The following is an 18,877-nucleotide window of genomic DNA, read 5'->3' as shown; positions in this document are numbered from 1 at the left end:
TGTTTAGTATATTTTTAATTGAATCAAAGCAGGAACACAGCAATTTAATTAATTTGAGTGGATTATTTAATTAGCTAAAATGGTTAATTAAGGGTAAATACAGTTTGCGTCAATTTTACCGTCATATATACAGATGAAATCTTGCTTAGCAAAGTTGAATAGTTTTTATTGAATTTTATATCAGATTCTCTCAATTTGGTATATTTCTGAACACGGAAAATTCAGCAACTCTCAAAAGCATGACACCGACAAGGAATCAACTCTTTTTAGATAAAAAACTATTGTACTTATACTATACACACATAACCGTATTTTGTATTGTATTGAAATAACAGTAAAAATGTTTTTTTCTAAATTATAAAAAAAAATTGAAGAAAGAAATTGGAATGATAAAGTTTCCCTTCTCTTCCCCCCCCCCCCCCGACCATATACAAACAACTACATACACTGCACCAAAGAGGGTTAAACATTTCCGCATATTTAAATTTTAGAGAAATCAATAGTTTAATTTGAATGATCCTTTGAATGATTACTAAATGGAATTTATACATAAAAAAACCACAGTATGGTGAATTCGATAAACGTGAAGGATTTTCTCTACTTGTTTATTTGAGTTTTTTTAAATAAAGCTTTTTATTATATACTGGGTGCTTCGAAAAAGATGGATGAAAGTATCAGAAATGGTAGGATGACACATTAAGACCAAAAAAAAGTCAGAAATGAAAATTGAAGATTCTAGAGGGGGCAATATCCAGCCATTTCGCTAACATGCACGTTTTCGGTAGCGTCTTTTCCTTTTTCATGCAGAGTTTATAAGAAATGATTGTAGTGGTGTATTCCACCACTTTTTAAGCAATGGTTCATCATTTTTTGAAAAAGCTCATGACATTATATGTGAAAAATAACGTTTTTATGAGTGCTAGTGAAATGGGTGATTGATGTGCCACCTTGTGCCTTTAAATTTAATTTCCGACTATATATTGAAGGACCAAAAATTATAGTCTTTGGATCTACCACATACAAAGGTTATACCTAGTTTTTTTCCGTACACTACATTGAAAACTCTGTACTGAATTCCGATGAGTGTTTTATTTTAGTTCGTAATATAATATACCCGGTACTAGTTTTGGTCTTTTTGGGAGCTGCGTTCGAGAATACTCAACACTGATTGACTCTACACTTGAGATGAAATGAACTTGGATGAAAATGTTCGTTTCAACTGAATAATGCTTAACATCAAAAGGGTTAACTAGTTACAGTCATTGTAACAGAATTTTAACAACAAATTTAAGAACGAAACTTCAATGACATCCACATCATTGAATGAAAGGAAACGCAAAAAAATATTGTTTCATCATTTCATCTCAATAAAAACTGCATTTCAACAATTAGTTATATTTTTAAAATTTTCAATTCCATTTAACACTTTCATTTTGAAAACATAAATGTTCCGAAATAACATGAAGTCTATCCCTAATGGCACAGTTACGTTGCACATTTCACAGAAGATTTGTAATATTTTATGTATATCCAATAATAAAAATAAGCATAAGTAATTCACCACTACGAGACATAATTCAGAGCGCTCGGGAATACGATGGCAAAAAATTGAAAAATTAATAGAATTTTCATATTAAAAGTTTATAGAACATTTAATAAGTAAATAATAAATAGTTTTGAAATTTGTCGTAAGCTAATTCCATTTTTCCCTATACATAAACAACATTATTTTTGAATTCAAGAGAAAGGCAATTCCTTTTGAAGCAGATTTATGTTTGCTTTCCCCAAAAAACATACATTGCAATGCAAAATAATGAACTTTTAAATATAACAAATATTTGGAATCATAGAAATTTTTATTTTTATTTTTTCACGCGATATTTTAAATAGTTCATTTACCTGAAAAATAGTTTCCTTGTTATTTTTTATTAATATTTATGCGTTGCCTGTAGCATTTCATATTTTTATTAATAATCGCTATAACATGTTTTATTTTTTTCATTTGAGTTAAAAATTCATGAACTTTCTTCACATGGTTGATAACCAGTTTGGATTATTTGTGTTTGTATAAATTTTTATTTATTTTATTTTTTTAATTTTAGGGAATTGAATATAACGAATATAGTTGCGCATGCACCAACACCGTATTTGAATCTGGCGATTCGTCAGAATGGAAGGATATTAGATACGACGTACAATGTTCAACCTGGTACACCACTGGAAATGCTAATATACTTGGATGAGAAAAGTGCATGTAAGTATAGGAGATAATCCATATCTTCTCGATCACCTTTGCACTAAGTTTTCTGTTCCTAAAGTGCAAGTTGTACTACAGAAAAATACAAAAAAAAAATTCAAAGAAGGGCTAAGCTGGTTCTAAACCAAGTTAAGTTATGCCCGAAGTTAATGTCAATACGATTTAGTAGCACCTTGCATCTCAAATGAAAACCACATTGATACACATGTTTTATCAATTGTGAATAAAATATTTTGGCTATAAGAAAAAGCTCTCGCTGCACTATAGGATAATGAGGGTCACAATTCATACTTACTTCCATAGTAATGAGATGAAGAAAACAACTTATTGTTTGAACCAAAGGTTCATTACAATGGATGACTACGCAATATAGACTGATAAATTATTATGAAAAAGTGAAAAACATAAGGATGGGAATAAAATAAAATTTTAAACTAGTGAAAATTAAAACCAGTTATTATTTTCAAATGTCTTAAGATTACTTTGTAATTAATTACTTTTGAAATGTAATCGTAAAAATGTCGGATATAAGATTTATAATAGATTTTAAGAGAACTGAACTATATTAATTGTAGATTTTTCTAAGTGTAATTGTCTATTATATTCGTTCTTTGATTTGATAGCAGACAGTTTTTTGCAGCAGTTTGACGTTGAATGGCAATAGAAAGTGACGATTTTATCACAACTTTTATTTCATGCTCCACTCGATAACCGAACACTATTTACATCAGTTTGCATGGCGTTTTGGGAAAAACGAAGATTATAGGTAATATAAATACCTAGAGATACTAAGACCTTCGTGACAAAATACTTATACAAAAAAAAAACGAATATTGCTAGGGAAATACTGGCTCTGAAAATGCATGGAAAAATTTGAATAAGCCAGAAAAAAACTAGTATTCTATAAAAAAAAACTGACCGACAACAAATACATGGAAAAGTACATATAATGCAATCGTTCATTCTAACATTTTCATCACGTTTCCTTCATCCCAGGAGGCAATGCTGTAAGTGCAGTCTTTTAGTACCTTGTCATAAACATGTCAACTCACTATTTATAGCATACAGAAAACTCTCCGGCAAAGTTTTTTGAAGAAATTTATTCGTGAAAAATCCCCTATAACAGACTTGCTTAAAGCGTGAGTAATATCTTTACAAACGTTCAACCTTCTGCTACGTTTTACATGGACGGCAACTCGAGTTTTACGCAATGTACAATCCCGTGTATATCTCTACTAGATCCCTCTAAAAATATATTATAGCACGCTATGTTATTCCTCGTATAAAAATCTCAAGTATAATATTTTCATAGGAAATCTAGATGCGTATTTTGCGCGATAGCAAAACTTTTTAATGTCCCGTAAATCTGTCTCAACGGTACGAAATATTTTTGAGCACAGATATTTTACATTTTTATATTCTTATACGTAAAGCGCATACGCTTCCGAGTTTAAAGTATTTTTGGAATCACGATGAATTCATCTTGAACATTTTTAAGATGAGTCTCGAGAGTATAAAACCCCGTTTGTTTCGGATGAGAGGATATGTGTATAAAGAGTTGTAAAATGTTTTATTACAAGATCTTATGAGATACTGTCTCGCGACACTTTCAGAATGTAACATGATATTTCCTATATAGTCAAATGCTACTCGAAATTCTATTTATCCGTGCCTCTGGCTCATAAATAATATATAAATAAATATTTTGTATGCGGGAAAAAATGGTTTGAAATAAATATCACCAAGAACTTGATAGTGATTTATACCGTGAGTTTATTTGATATCAATAACAAGTTATGAAACATATAAGATTTAAATTTGTTTTATTGAGATTACGATGGTGAATCTGTTATCGTATCTAGACGATTCTGTGGAAATTTTTCTGTCGGACATTTTTGTGCGTTAAAAGAGATTTTCTACACATTTACAATTTACATTTTTGGATAATTTGCCAGTTGTGACTTCTGGTTTTTTTAAAATCAGTTCAAAACTTTCATAAATCTGATTATATTGTGACTTTGTGATCAATTCACACGCACGAGTACTAGTTATACAGAGACTTTCAATTGGGTTTTTCTTCCATATTCTTCACAGAGAGATAGGTGTGCAAATTGTGATGCCCGAAAGAGTGTTAGATTTCAAAAATCAAAACACAGGACACATTCTTCTGAAAGCTGCTAACTTAAATTATAGATTTAACAACAATTAACATGAGTAATCATGTTCATTAATAAGGAAATTTGGCTTGCGTCTGTTTTAAACAGCTGGTGCTTCTACAATGATTGAACTTTTACTAATCATCTAGAACTGAAAATATTGGTGTGTTTCGGAAATTCCTGCCCAACTTGTAAATTACATAGCAGTAATACTTAGAAAGATAAAACAAGCAGTTCGTTTAATAAGCAGGCCTGAAAAGATTTAAATTACGCCAGTTTGTGAAATTGGTTAAAACATTGACAAATGGATGGAGCCACAATCTCAGTGCAATGTTTTTTTTAAACAAGGAGTGGTTTTCTTTTTCTATACCCTCAGAAGTTTTTTTTATCTTTTGGGAGTGGCTTTTTTGCCAGAGAAAACAGCATTGAGTGTTGTTTGCATCCTATTTTCTTAATTTCTGAATGGAATAGGTAGCCCAACCCCACCTCCCCACTTCAGTACACGGCATTTGCTGTTGGTGATCAATGATATTCTCAAAATGGATATTTCGGTTTTTTTTCTTCCAGAGCTGTTTTTCCAACTGTCTTTTTCATGTTATCTTGGGGCAAGCTGGGCCATTAGCATCTATCCTGCTTGGATGCAACTTAGATTCGTCTGGGTATTTCGAGGGCGTTGATCAAAGCGTGTAAAAGATTCTTTTCTCACAACACGCTAACACTCATGCCAATGAAGATATATACTTATGTTTCAGAGTAAAAAAAAAAAAAAAAAAAAAAAAAATCCCTGAAAAAAAGAAGTGATTCTGGAAATCTCTGAAAAGGAGGAAAAACGAAGAATTTTCTAAAATGTCGGCGGACACTTGAAATGACACCAAAAAGGGGAACGGGTAGTAACCCTACCGATATTGCTCTTTGCAAACAAGGGTAAAATCACAAACGATTCATTTGAAATGGCAGTCTCTCCCAACAGTGGCATGAGAAAAAAGAAGACTGGAGTTTAAAGCCACTTCCCAACAAATGCCTCTACTGCAATGGATGCATATGTCTCACAGTTGATCTGTTCAAGCTGATACAGCATTTGTATTATTGCTGTACTCAGCTGTTGTATTATTGCTGTACTCAGCTGTTGTATTATTGCTGTGCTCAGCTGTTGTATTATTGCTGTGCTCAGCTGTTGTATTATTGCTGTACTCAGCTGTTGTATTATTGCTGTACTCAGCTGTTGTATTATTGTACAGCATTTGCATTTGAGGACTCTTACTGTAACCTCTAAGCAACTATCTTCAGGCCCACAGAAGGAAGTGACGAGTGTGGCACCATCTATTATTTCAAATTGCATTAAATTTTTCAAATCCGTGAATTTAAAAATTTCAGGCCTGCCTATCAAAAACATATACCTGGTTTTTATCCGTGTCCGGAAAATTCACCGCCAGCAATTCACCGACAACAATTCACCGCTAGGAAAATTCACCGACCAACAATTCACCGCCAGGAAAATTCACCGCCATGCAATTCACCACTAGGAAAATTCACCGCTAGGAAAATTCACCGACCCACAATTCACCGACAACAGTTTTAGTGCGAGTCAGTTAGCGAGGGTGTGAGCGATTGAGTTACTGAGTGAGTGAGTGACCCAGTGAGTGACTGAGTGACCGAATGAGTAAGTGATTGAGCGAGTGACCGAGTCAGTGATTGAGTGACCAAGTGAGTAAGTAATTGAGCGAGTGACCGAGTCAGTGATTGAGTGACCGAGTGAGTAAGTGATTGAGCGAGTGACCGAGTAAGTGATTGAGCGAGTGACCGAGTCAGTGATTGAGTGACCAAGTGAATAAGTAATTGAGCGAGTGACCGAGTCAGTAATTGAGTGACTGAGTCAGTGATTGAGCGAGTGACCGAGTCAGTGATTGAGTGACTGAGTCAGTGATTGAGTGACCGAGTGAGTGAGTGACCCAGTGAGTAAGTGATTGAGCGGGTTAGTGAGTGACCCAGTAGTGACTGAGTCAGTGATTGAGCGAGTGACCGAGTGAGTAAGTGATTGAGCGAGTGACCGAGTAAGTGATTGAGCGAATGGCCGAGTCAGTGATTGAGTGACCAAGTGAATAAGTAATTAAGTGAGTGACCGAGTCAGTGATTGAGTGACTGAGTCAGTGATTGAGCGAGTGACCGAGTCAGTGATTGAGTGACCAAGTCAGTGAGTGACCCAGTGAGTAAGTGATTGAGCGGGTTAGTGAGTGACCCAGTAGTGACTGAGTCAGTGATTGAGCGAGTGACCGAGTCAGTGATTGAGCGAATGACCGAGTCAGTGATTGAGTGACTGAGTCAGTGATTGAGCGAGTGACCGAGTCAGTGATTGAGTAACTGAGTCAGTGATTGAACGAGTGACCGAGTCAGTGATTGAGTGACTGCGTCAGTGATTGAGTGACCAAGTGAGTAAGTAATTGAGCGAGTGACCGAGTCAGTGATTGAGTGACCGAGTGAGTAAGTGATTGAGCGAGTGACCGAGTCAGTGATTGAGTGACCGAGTTATTGATTGAGTGACCGAGTCAGTGATTGAGTGACCAAGTGAGTAAGTAATTGAGCGAGTGACCGAGTCAGTGATTGAGTGACCAAATGAGTAAGTAATTGAGCGAGTGACCGAGTCAGTGATTGAGTGAGTGACCCAGTGAGTAAGTGATTGAGCGGGTGAGTGAGTGACCCAGTAGTGACTGAGTGACCGAATGAGTAAGTGATTCAGTGGGTGAGTGAGTGACCCAGTAGTGGCCGAGTGAGTGATTGAGCGAGTGATCGAGTCAGTGATTGAGCGAGTGATCGAGCCAGTGATTTAGCGAGCGGGTAAATTGGTTAGTGAGTGAGGGAGGGAGTGAGTGAGTGAATGTTCAGTAAGTGAGTGAGGGAGTGAGTGAATTGGTTAGTTAGTTAATTTTTTTAACGTAGTAGTGTCACAAATGATTAAAAAACCCGATTGTCCCGAAAACATATCCCTTTTCAGTGAGTCTATATTACAATATTGATCTAATGTCATATTTATAGCTTCAGCTGTTTCGGCTCGGCATGATTTCAATGTTGATCCCCACTCTTATGACGCCCTTAGGTTGTCAAATATGGGAAAAACCATTTCTTAGTGAGTAGTGAGTCTGTACGTCGTGAAAAAAACTATTCACAAAATTTGATATATTTACAGCTTCAGCGGTTTTGGCTCGGCGATGATGAATCAGGCATGACATGTTATTTTATATACAGTACTAGGGGGCTCTGCCCCCCCCGGCCATCTGTAAACCCCCCCCCCCTTTTCTATTCACAACATATCTTATTTATTTCGTCCCACTTCATCAGCGTGCTATGGAAAGGGACACGTGAAAGCACCAGCTTACTGAAGAAGCGAATTTTATAATAATAAAGCAACAAAAAACAAATATGATTCATCAAGTAACCCCAGAAAACTTCCCCATGGGGGTCCCCAAACTCCAATTCGTTGAATTTTAGGGAGGGGTGGCCCTGACTGGATTTATCTCGGGCTACCGATGTGTTGCAAATTTTACAATGTTAAACAACAAAAACCAATGAGATTCATCCAGGGACACCCGAAATGAAATCTATCAACTTTTCCATGGGGCCCCGACCTGAAGGCTTGTCGGACATACCCCCTGTGAGTGGCCACGAAAATTTTTTATTTTTATCAATTTTAAAACGAATAAAATCCAGGGCCCACATCCAGTAACGGGGACCCCATACGCAGATTTTTAGTGGGGCACACAGACACTGGATTTATCTCGGGCTTGTGCTGTTGAAAATTCTACAATGTTAAACAACAGAAAAGAATGAGATTCATCCAGTGCCCCCAAAATGGAACGGGACCCCTGACTCGGAAGCTAATCGGGCATCCCCTGTGAAGGCCACTGCAAATATTCATTTTACCAACGAATAAAATCCAGGCCCCCCCCCCCCCACGCAATTACCCGTGACCGAATTCGCAAATTTTATGGGACCTGAGACGGGATATACATTGGGCTTCCGCTATCGCAAATTTGTCAATGTTAAACCAGCAAGAAAACAATGAGTTCCATCAAGGACCCCTGGAAATGAAACCTTTTAACTTCCCCATGAAGGTGTATGTGCAATCTCCCGGGTACCCCGACCCTGTATGTTGGGAGCACTGGTGATATATGTATATTTTACGTATACATACCTCTCGGCATGACCCCCACGATGGCAGGGCTGACAGGGGCCGGAACGTTTCTTATCCTTTGTGATATTTTCACACTATAAATTAAGCACAGAGGGGCCCGTGAAAACGCTGGTTTGGGGGCCCGCCATCTATTTCAGCTTAGGGGACCTGCTGTAGGATGTGGGAACCTCTGGGTACATGCACATAACTTGGTCCCGATATATGCAAGAGTTAAATGAAAACTTGACCCCAAAATCGTAACCGACTTCCGTAACACAAAAACGTAACAGATTTCCATCATTCAAAAAACGTCACCGACTCCCGTAATAAAAAAATCCTCACTAATTTCCGTTGCATAGGAAGTATATATATACGTATATAGTAAATATAGAGTACATATACTAGATACGCACTAAGGCGGGATTTTTGAAAGTTCATCACGTGAAATCGCGGGTAACAGCTAGTTCATCATAAAAAAAACCCATTGGTTACTGATGATCAGCGATGTTTTTTATAATATCAAAGTGATAACAGGAGATGATTTTAAGCATTTTTAGGAAGTTAATTCATCGCGTATCCACTTACTTTATTATCTTTTAATTCTGTTATTATCCCTTTTAACATTCCATTAGAAGTTTCTGAGTAAAACCGAGTTAATGGAATTTTGTTGAATATACTATCTTGTATTGGGCAACAGCAATTTGTAATTTATACAAATACAAGGCCACAACAGGCAAAATGCCCAGCGAGGTGGCTGAGAAAAAGATGCCCACAATAAATATGGATGTCATATATTTCAGAAATACAGCAACCCAAATCCGTATCATCTGAATTTCTTCTCATAAAGTCATTATTTAAACTTTCCGCCATATCTTTAGGATATGGCACTTACTCACTCAATAGATCACTCACTCACTCAATAGATCACTCACTCACTAGATCGCTCACTCACTTACGGACTGACTTACTCGCTTATTGAATCAGTAACTCACTCGCTCACTGACTCACTGAATCACTTACTCACTGGGTCACTCACTCAGTAACTCAATCGCTCATTCCCTCGCTAACTGACTCGCATAGAACTGTCGTCGGTGAATTTTCCGGCGGTGAATTGTTGGTCGGTGAATTTTCCTAGCGGTGAATTGCATGGCGGTGAATTGCTGGTCGGTTAATTGTCGGTCGATGAATTTTCCTAGCGGTGAATTGCATGGCGGTGAATTGTTGGTCGGTGAATTTTCCTAGCGGTGAATTGCATGGCGGTGAATTGTTGTCGGTGAATTTTCCGGCGGTGAATTTTCCGTAAACCGTTTTATCTTCCTATCACTGTTTCAAAGTTACACCATTTCAGCGTAAAGTAGTCCTTTCTGAAACAACTCGTATGCAAATTAGTAACGTAAAAAAATATAAACGATATTTTGAAGTTAGCACTGCCAACTCAAAAATTCTTATTTTCCTCAAAATCAAAAGGCAGTTAGACAATCGTCCCGTTTTTAGTAATTTTTCAAATACGGGACGTCTTGAAACTTTAAACATTCTTTGTCGTTTTTTACCGCTATCTCTCTCTTCCTAATCAGGAAAAAAAAAAATTTTTTCAAGAAAGATTCTATAAGGTGTCTTCAACCTGGAATAACAATTCCACTAAATTTCAAACGCATAAAATCGGGTAAAATGTGATTGTATTTGTGTATATCAATTAGTTATCAAAATTTCTTTATTGATGATGTAAGATCACTATATATATGATCTCTCATTTTTTTTAAGACTCGTCAAACATTCTAGCTATTTTGCTGTGATGCCAATTTCTTTACCAATATTTTAAACGTACTGGATTGTTAATAACGACTAAACGCAAAAAAAGCGGATTTCAATAGAGCCGTGGATATTCAGGTTCATTTTAGCGATGAACAGAATAGATTTCCCATTACGGATCGTCTCAATGAAAAGAAAACTCGGAATGCAAATGACCTGCCAAATTCTTTTCATAAACCCCCCCCAAGTAACTCGTCGGGTGTTTTGCGCTTCAACATTTTTATTTTTTTACTTTTATCTCATGCTCCGGATCGCAATGAGAGATGTGCTCAGCTGTTGTATTATTTGCTTTTGCTAGCCTTGGTATGGGATGGGAAAGAATGGAAAATAAGTAGAAAAAAAATAGGGTTTTCTCTCCTCAATAATGACTCAGAATTGAAGCTACTTTGTTTTTCTTTAATCCTTTTTGTTTCTTCGAGTTTTCGATCCAAAGCACCTTGAGAAAAAAAAACACAATTTCGAGTAGAAAAAATAGATATCCTTAAATAAAGACTTTTTTTTTCCTTTACTTGTGTGTTTTATTTGCTTATTATTCATTCACATATTGAACTTATTGATTATAGATTGGTGCCTAGAGGTGATGGAATTTTTACGCATTGAAAACAGTTTTTCCGTAAACAGTCGTGAATAAACTTTTATGCTATCATTTATAAGAATATTTAAAAGAATTATAGGGAAGAATTTCAATTCATTTGTGTTTTGGCCAAATTCTTCCCGTGCTAATCTATACATATGAAATAATATGTCCTGACTGATTCGTTGTCTGACTTATGCACTGACTATTAATCATCTGAAGCTATAAATGTTAAATTTGATCAGTAAATTTATTTCACAACGTAGATCAGTGTTTCTCAAAGTGTGCGTCGTGGCTCCTATGGGCATCGCCATTATCTTTCAGGGGCGTAGCGGCGAGCTGGAGACATTGATTTGTGTGCCAATTTATGCTTTTAAATGGTTATTTTATATAAGAAAATATGTATCAAATTATTCTGGGGAACCGCAGAGGAACCGTGAATTGGATAAGGGTGCCGTGGGGGACAAAAGGTTGACAACCACTGATATAGAGACCCGTTAAGATAGGATTTTTCAAAATGCAACCCGTATGGGGGTCATAACGAGGTTTAAAGGTTATTTATAGAGAATCAGGCCGAGCCGAAACCACCGAAGATATAAATATGAAATTTTATCTAAGTAGATTTATCTTATAACGTAAAGACTCACTAGAAAGGGCTTTTCGAAATTCGACCCCTAAAAGGAGTCATGAGGTGTTTCACAGATTATATAGAGAAATCACGCCGAGCCGAAACCACTGGATCTATAAATATGAAATTCGGTCAGTATTATATTTTATATTATACAGACTAACTAACACGGGATTTCTCAAAATTCAACCCCTAAGGGGTTCATATGTTGTATGGAGGAGAGTCATCGCCGAGCAATTTTCAGATTACAAAATCCATGCCAGTGAAGCCACCAAGGATAACAGCCAGTTTTAAAGTCCGACTCCACTCGGAAAGAAAAGTCATCTTGTCTCCACCGGAACTCGAACCTAGGCCCTCTTGCATACCGGGCAAGCATGCTACCATCTACACCACTGGAGACACGACCCTGCCTTCACGCACTAGAGAATAAAAGCCATCTATCTCTCTAATTCCATAGGTTATTGAACACTGTATATACGATTATTATTCATCTTACACAGTATTTAATGATGTACTAAACGAAAACTACGTGGAAAACAATTTTTCAGTTTATCAGTAAATTTCTGAAAAAACTGCTGAATTTATCTTTCATCTGTATTTGAAATATTTATAAAATTTTCTTTACGCGTTCATGTTTCTTCTCACCAGTAAAAAATTAATCACAATAACGGCAATCCTGTTGTTTGAAACTCAAACATTTTAAAATTTGGAATATTTATCTCGTGTTTTAATTGATGCAAGTGATTAATCTGGGTGTCACAATGCTAAATTTAAAAGGGTTTTTGTAACATTAAATGCATATCTTTGTTTGGAGATTTTCTATTCGCCGTGATAAGTCTTCGTGAATGAATGTTATGGAGGTTTTTTTTTTTTGTCATTCCGATAACAATAACGATAATATTATAGGGAAAAGGGCAATTTCACTAAAAGTATTTTGCAGGAACATCGGGAATTTTTTCTCCCAATTTTCTCAGTGGATTGCTGGACACAAGGATTTTAAAAAATTCAATCGTTAAGTTTCCCCAATTATTTATTTCACGGGAGTTTAACTATCATAGCTCTTTTTGTTATACCTGATTTCTTTTTAAATATTTTACTTGAATCGAAAGAATTTAAATCATTGGAATTTCCATTCCTTTCAAATATTCCGTGGTATAAACATTTTTTTAGATTACGAAACACTATCTGTGTTTAATTATTATTCATCCTACACAGTATTTGATGATGTACTAAAATAAAAGAAAAACTCAGTGGAAAGAAATTTTCGTCAGTTCATCAGGGAATTTCTAAAAACTACTGATTTCATCTTTCATCTGTATTTGAAATATTTATAAAACTTTCTCCACGTTTACATATGTCTGAATAACGTTTCTTCCCTCCGGTAAACAATTAATCACAATAATGGTAATACTGCTGTTTGAAACTCAACCATTTTAAAATTTGGAATATTTATCTCGTGTCCTATATATTTATATAATTGATATCAGTAACAAATAAGTTAGTGAATCATTAATCTATGGGATGCGAGTGATTAATCTGGGTGTCACAATGCTGAATTTAAAAGGTTTTTTTGTAACATTAAATGCATATCTTCGTTCGGAGATTTTCTTTTCGCGGTGATAAGTCTCCGTGAATGAATGCCATGGAGTTTTTTTTGTCATTCCTATAACAATAACTATAATAGCATAGGGAAAAAGGCAATTTCACTAAAAGTAGTTTTCAGGAACATAAGCATCAGGGATTTTTTCTCTCAGTTTTCCCAGTGGATTGCTGGACACAAATTTTTCTCTCTATATATTTTTTGGGTTTTCTTATTTTATTTTTCCATCCGCCCATGAAAATGATCGGAGGTAGAGTTGCTTGTTCTGCCAATGCCATCCATTGTAAAGATGTCACGTTTCCAGCGATGATGGGAACATCTGTCCCTCATTTTCAGGAGAAACCGTGTTCCGAACGCAATGATGCCGAATATGTACCAGGTTTGCTCATAACTTTATGGTCATGACTAAGCTCGACACGTACGCTTTCAATGACTGAAAATGAAAGTCGCATAAAAGTTTTGTTCGCGATTTTTTTTTTTTTTTTTTTTTTGCTGCTTTTTTCTTTAGCCACTTTGTTGCGACATCGATATAAGTGGTGACAAAGCGATTTCGTTTTGAATTTTGTTACTTCAGGTGAATAAGATTCATCCGAGCATAAATGTCCAACCTAATACGATTAACATGAATTTGACATTTATGTTCGTTGCATGTTGCATGACCAGAATTTATGGAATGTCCGTGACATGGTTTTATAGTTGTATCAAAAAATTCGTGTATCTTTTCAAAGTTAAAATATATGAACATGGAAATATATAATGTATCGTAGATCTTTTTTTTTTATAATTGAATAAAATATTGAATAAAACATTTTTCATGCTGAATGCTTCGAATACAATGAGCATTTTGTGTTTCTTCGGATATTGTTATTATAATAAAATTTAATATTATTGACAGCAACGTATGGACTGCTATCCAGTTACTTAAAAGTTACGGATGATACACCTGACCATGATGAAATTATTGTAATGAACGGGTAAGTACAGGATCTCATTTATGGGTTTTTTTAAATTAATATTATGAAATGTGGCAATTGATTAATTGGTTGATTGGGTAGCCAGTGATTACTTGTATACTAAGTGGATAATTTATTTTGACCACCAGTGTTTCGTTGATCATACGAATGGTCACGTTTACAAATTACTGACTTGATTATTCTTGACACGTGTTTCTCGATATTTTGATAGAAATTTAATATTTGAATTGAATGACTAACAAAATGTTGTTGGATGAAGTTGTCATACATACAACTTCCACAAATTTCCAGTTAGATTGAAATTTGTGGATTGTGTGGGGTCATTTAAGTGAGAGAAATTTTCCGTTATGTCTGTGATAACATACAGACATATAGGCATTTGTTTTATTTGGCCGATAATCTAGCCCCTACACACGAATGTATAGGGAATGCATTACACATAAAAGTCCTGTTTGTAATGAATTTGCCACTCAGTTTATGATGTTGCTTTGATTTTTTTTCACACTTTTATAATCATCACTATTATAATGATTCTTCTTAAGACTTGCAGCAGTAATATTTATAAATAAAATATATTCACATTTAAAAATGTGAATCTTAATTATATCTTACTAAAAATATAAAGTACGTCACTGAAAATCAACCGCGTAATATTTTGTATCGATTGAACACGTCGAATGAGTAGAAAAATGATCTTTTTTGAGATAAAAACGAAAATCTCGAGAACTTTTTTATTTTTATTTTTCGCTGGTTTTGAACTTTAATATTATTTACTAGTATTACGTTATGAACAGCTATATTAGACAGAATTATGAGGTTTATGATATCCGTTTGTATCTATAGTATGCACATGTTTTCAGTACCTCTCATGTTTCTTTCCTATTGTAGCCTTTAAATTTCTATTATTTATCAAAAATTCAACTGTTTATAGGGATTTATACATTTATGTATAAAGAAAATGTGTAGTAAGTATACATTTTTACATTTTTTTTTCTCTGACCAGTACGGCTATAAATATTCGAAAAATTTAGTTTCTCAAATAGTTACTTCAACTTTTATATATAAGTTTTAACTTTTATATATAACAACTATATAAGTTTTAACATTAATTCAGAAGTACCGTATAAAACGAATCACAAGGTAAGTGTTTTCAAGCTTTTATTAAGATGTAGTGGATTACATAAAAACAAATACAAAGAGAGGTAAGTAGATATATAATCACTTTCAAGACAAGGCAAAAATACAGTGAAATGGTATTTGGAGATTAGTAAGCAAAGAAGAAAATATGCATTATTAATGTTTTAATATCTATGTGTCATAATTAAATACGTGGCACTTAGGTGGAGCCACTCATAAATACAATACAAATACAAATGCAAAGGCCACAACAAGCAAATTGTCCAACGAGGTGGCTGAAAATAGATGTCCATAAAAAATATGTATGTCAAATATATAAACAAAGTCCAGTAACACAATAAAAAGCATACATCGCGAAAGAAAAAAACTAATAATTAATACTATGTAATACATTAATTATTATCACACTCCCATGAAAAGATTACGTGGCTGTCTTAATCAGTATGGATAACTTCTCGATTTAGATTCCTATGTTTATTGCACTTCTTTTTAAACGTGTCAAATGCGTTAGAATTCACCACCCCCGTAAGTAAGCTATTCCATTTTTTGACAACCCTATTAGAGAAAAACTCCCTGCGACACCACAACCTGGAATTGTTTCTTACTGAACGACATTGGTGTCCCCTTATTGAAGCAGTTTATTGACGGTGAATTACTAACTTATGGTCTATTCTAACAACCCCGTTGAAAATTTTAAATACTTCTATCATATCATATCCCCCCCCCCCGACACCCGCGTTCCTCCAACATATTCAAGAGATCAAGTCTTTCTTCATAGCTCAAGACCTTGTGAGCCAACAAGAGCACTTGTGGCTCTTCTCTTCACCCCTTTAACCAAGTCTATGTCCCTCTCTGTAAGTATATGGTCTCTCCAAAACCTTACAACAAACTCCAGTCCAGAATGAAATAAGCCTCGGAAAAGTGGAAGAATGGCTTTAGGAGAACGCGAGAGAGCTTTATAAGAATGAAACCGAGCATTCTATTCGCTTTTTTGACCACCGCTGAACAATGTTCAGAACACCTAAGCCTTCCGTCAAAGAGAATTCCGAAATCGGTGACCCTGGACGATTCTCATTGACGAGCGGCTTATTTATGTTGACAGCGTTACTTGTTAAAAGTAAAAAGCAAGAAAATGAAGATCACAAAATACTGTAACTAAAAAAACCATTTATCATAAAAAATGCATGAAAAAATATATAACTCTATATGTCCACACAACAAGAAAAGGCATTATAAAATATAAGGAAAGAAGAAAGCGCGAATAATAAATTCATTCTATTGAAATTGATGACGTAAACTGCTTTCCTAAAGAAAACATATGGGAGGAATTCCGGGAATAATTTCCGGAAACGATAACACTTGAATTAGCTCATAATAATTTTTCATCAGACTTTTATAATAGTCAATATTTCATTGTTACGTGTTTCTTTTCTTCCCTGATCGGATTTTTCTTTTATTTGTATGATTTGACAATCCCTTAGAATTCATGGATTTCTCTTTCCTTTCATAGAAAAAAATACAATCAACTAACATTTGTTTCTTCCAATTGTCCGAATCCCAGATGAAATAAATTTTCATCGCCGTTTCCAATAAACCATTAAAAAAATGTCGACTGTATAAACGCAAATCGGATCGGAACTATACCTCCAATTGTAACTTTAATCAATTTTTACATGCTGGAACCTTTAAAAGATTATTGAGATCATATGATATTTTATAGAGTCGGGGTGCACATTCTCCGGCCCGTGGGGCCAAATGACCCCCATGGTTTTCCATCCGGCCCGCGAAAGGTGTTTCGGTAGCAAAGTATCTATGCACACAGCAAGATAAATACCTAGGCTGGTTATATTCCTTTCATAAAAATACGGGAAATCGGGATCCCCACGGAATATCACCAATCATCGGAAAAAAATATATTGTCAAATGCAAGTAAAGTTGCCAATTAAAGACGAAAAAAAATTGTTAAAGGTTACTAAAATTGAAGAAAAATCACCAATGAAGGGAAATACAGGGCTATCACCTAATACAAATACAAATACAACGCCACAACAGGCAAATTGCCCAACGAGGTGGCTGACTTAAGAACATTATGGATCCCCGAGCCATTTTTTGGAGGCCCTACCTACTACTGCTACACCACACATGCACCCCACCCACACCTCCCCCCCGCGGAACCCCCAACGAATCGGTGCATGCGGGAATGTGCGTGTACGTGTAGTGAAACCTGACGTGAAGTTTTTTGTTGTTTCTCTGTAATGCTTGTTATGTGTAGTGCTGCCATCTGCCACCAGTTTTTCTAACTATGAGTGAAGTGTTATGATTGAATGATTTATAGTTGTAGGACTGTTGCTCTCTGTGACGAGACTTTTTAACGGGGAGATCGGCTCGCATTTGCGCCTCGAAGTTGGGAACCACAGAAAACCAACTTCAGCCGACCACCACTGTGGGGTTCGAACCCGGGTCCTCGCATCTAGTTGCAATGGGTGAAAATATTTTTATTATCACCAAAAAAATTTATATGACTGTTTTAATATGATAGTCATAATTATCATAATATTGGCTTAAGTCATGAAAATAAAATTTGAATTTTTGATTTCAGTGGAAAATAAAAATTCAAGTGAGCCTCGTTGAAAATCGGAGGGGGGGGGGTGGGAAACAGGACATTTTTTTAAATTAAAAAAACCGTTATGTTGGCCGAAATTACGCGAATATCCTGTAAAATACTGACCATATGGTCATCCTATATACACCCACTAGTGGCAGAAATATCGTGTACCTGAATCGTGGACTGAAAAGGCTGTGCACTCCTTATTCTTATCTTCTCAACCGTTCGTCATAGAGGTGTAGTTCCAATTAAAAAAAAACGCTTAAAATGTGTTCAAAAGTCACCCTGTGCGAGTTGTGACAGTGAAAAAACTATGTGTCATAAAGAAAATATTCCGGACATTTTGCTGAGGTGAACTCGGAAAGAATAGTCATCACGTCTCCACTAGGACTCGAACCCATACCGGGCAAGCATGTTACCATCTACACCATTGGAGACATGACTTTGCTTTCCGAGTTCACCTCAGCAAAATATCCGGAAAATAACTGTTTTCTTGATATCTCTGGCTGAGAAAAAGCCACCTATCTCACTCTGTACCATAAAATTAAAAAAATTTAATATTTAATAATATTAATTTAAAAGTTTTTAAATGGGGATCCCCTGTTCTCTAATTTCCAATTAGAAAGTGATTGCCCTGTCATTTTTGAGCCGAATCAAAAAAAATATAAAAAAAATTTTTTTACTCCAGTATTGGTTAAGATATTTGATTTCAAAAAATCGGAGAAACGTTGGGAGAGAACAGAATAATGAGTTTGCCCGTTAGTTCATGTCGTCCTTTCCCATGTTTTCTCCTTATTTTTTGAATGCAAATATTGCATTTAAAAACGTTTCATTTTTTTGTTGGGCTCAGAAGAGACGGGGCAATAACTATCTTTTTGAAAGTTAATTAACAGGGGGCTGTATAAAAATTATGTATTTTTTATTTCTCGAAACACTGTATTTTTATACTCGAAAGTGGTACCAGATAATTTC

General features: G+C 35.4%; 1 protein-coding gene across 1 annotated transcript in view; it reads left to right on the top strand.

The window, feature by feature from the left end:
* LOC149085188 (uncharacterized) overlaps positions 1-18,877 on the top strand; it is a 219,905-nt gene that overhangs the window by 181,874 nt on the left and 19,154 nt on the right. The window contains exons 5-6 of the mRNA XM_089233052.1: positions 2,103-2,254; positions 14,085-14,163. Of these exons, the coding sequence (XP_089089178.1) occupies positions 2,103-2,254; positions 14,085-14,163 (231 nt within the window). The remainder of the gene's footprint in view (positions 1-2,102; positions 2,255-14,084; positions 14,164-18,877) is intronic.

Source organism: Pholcus phalangioides, unplaced genomic scaffold (genome assembly GCF_987345545.1).
Source record: "Pholcus phalangioides strain wild (caught in Gottingen) unplaced genomic scaffold, Ppha-v1.0 ptg000007l_1, whole genome shotgun sequence".
In the NCBI taxonomy this organism is placed as follows: domain Eukaryota; kingdom Metazoa; phylum Arthropoda; class Arachnida; order Araneae; family Pholcidae; genus Pholcus; species Pholcus phalangioides.
Note: the sequence above shows the minus strand (reverse complement) of the source record. Positions and strands in the feature narration are given on the sequence as shown.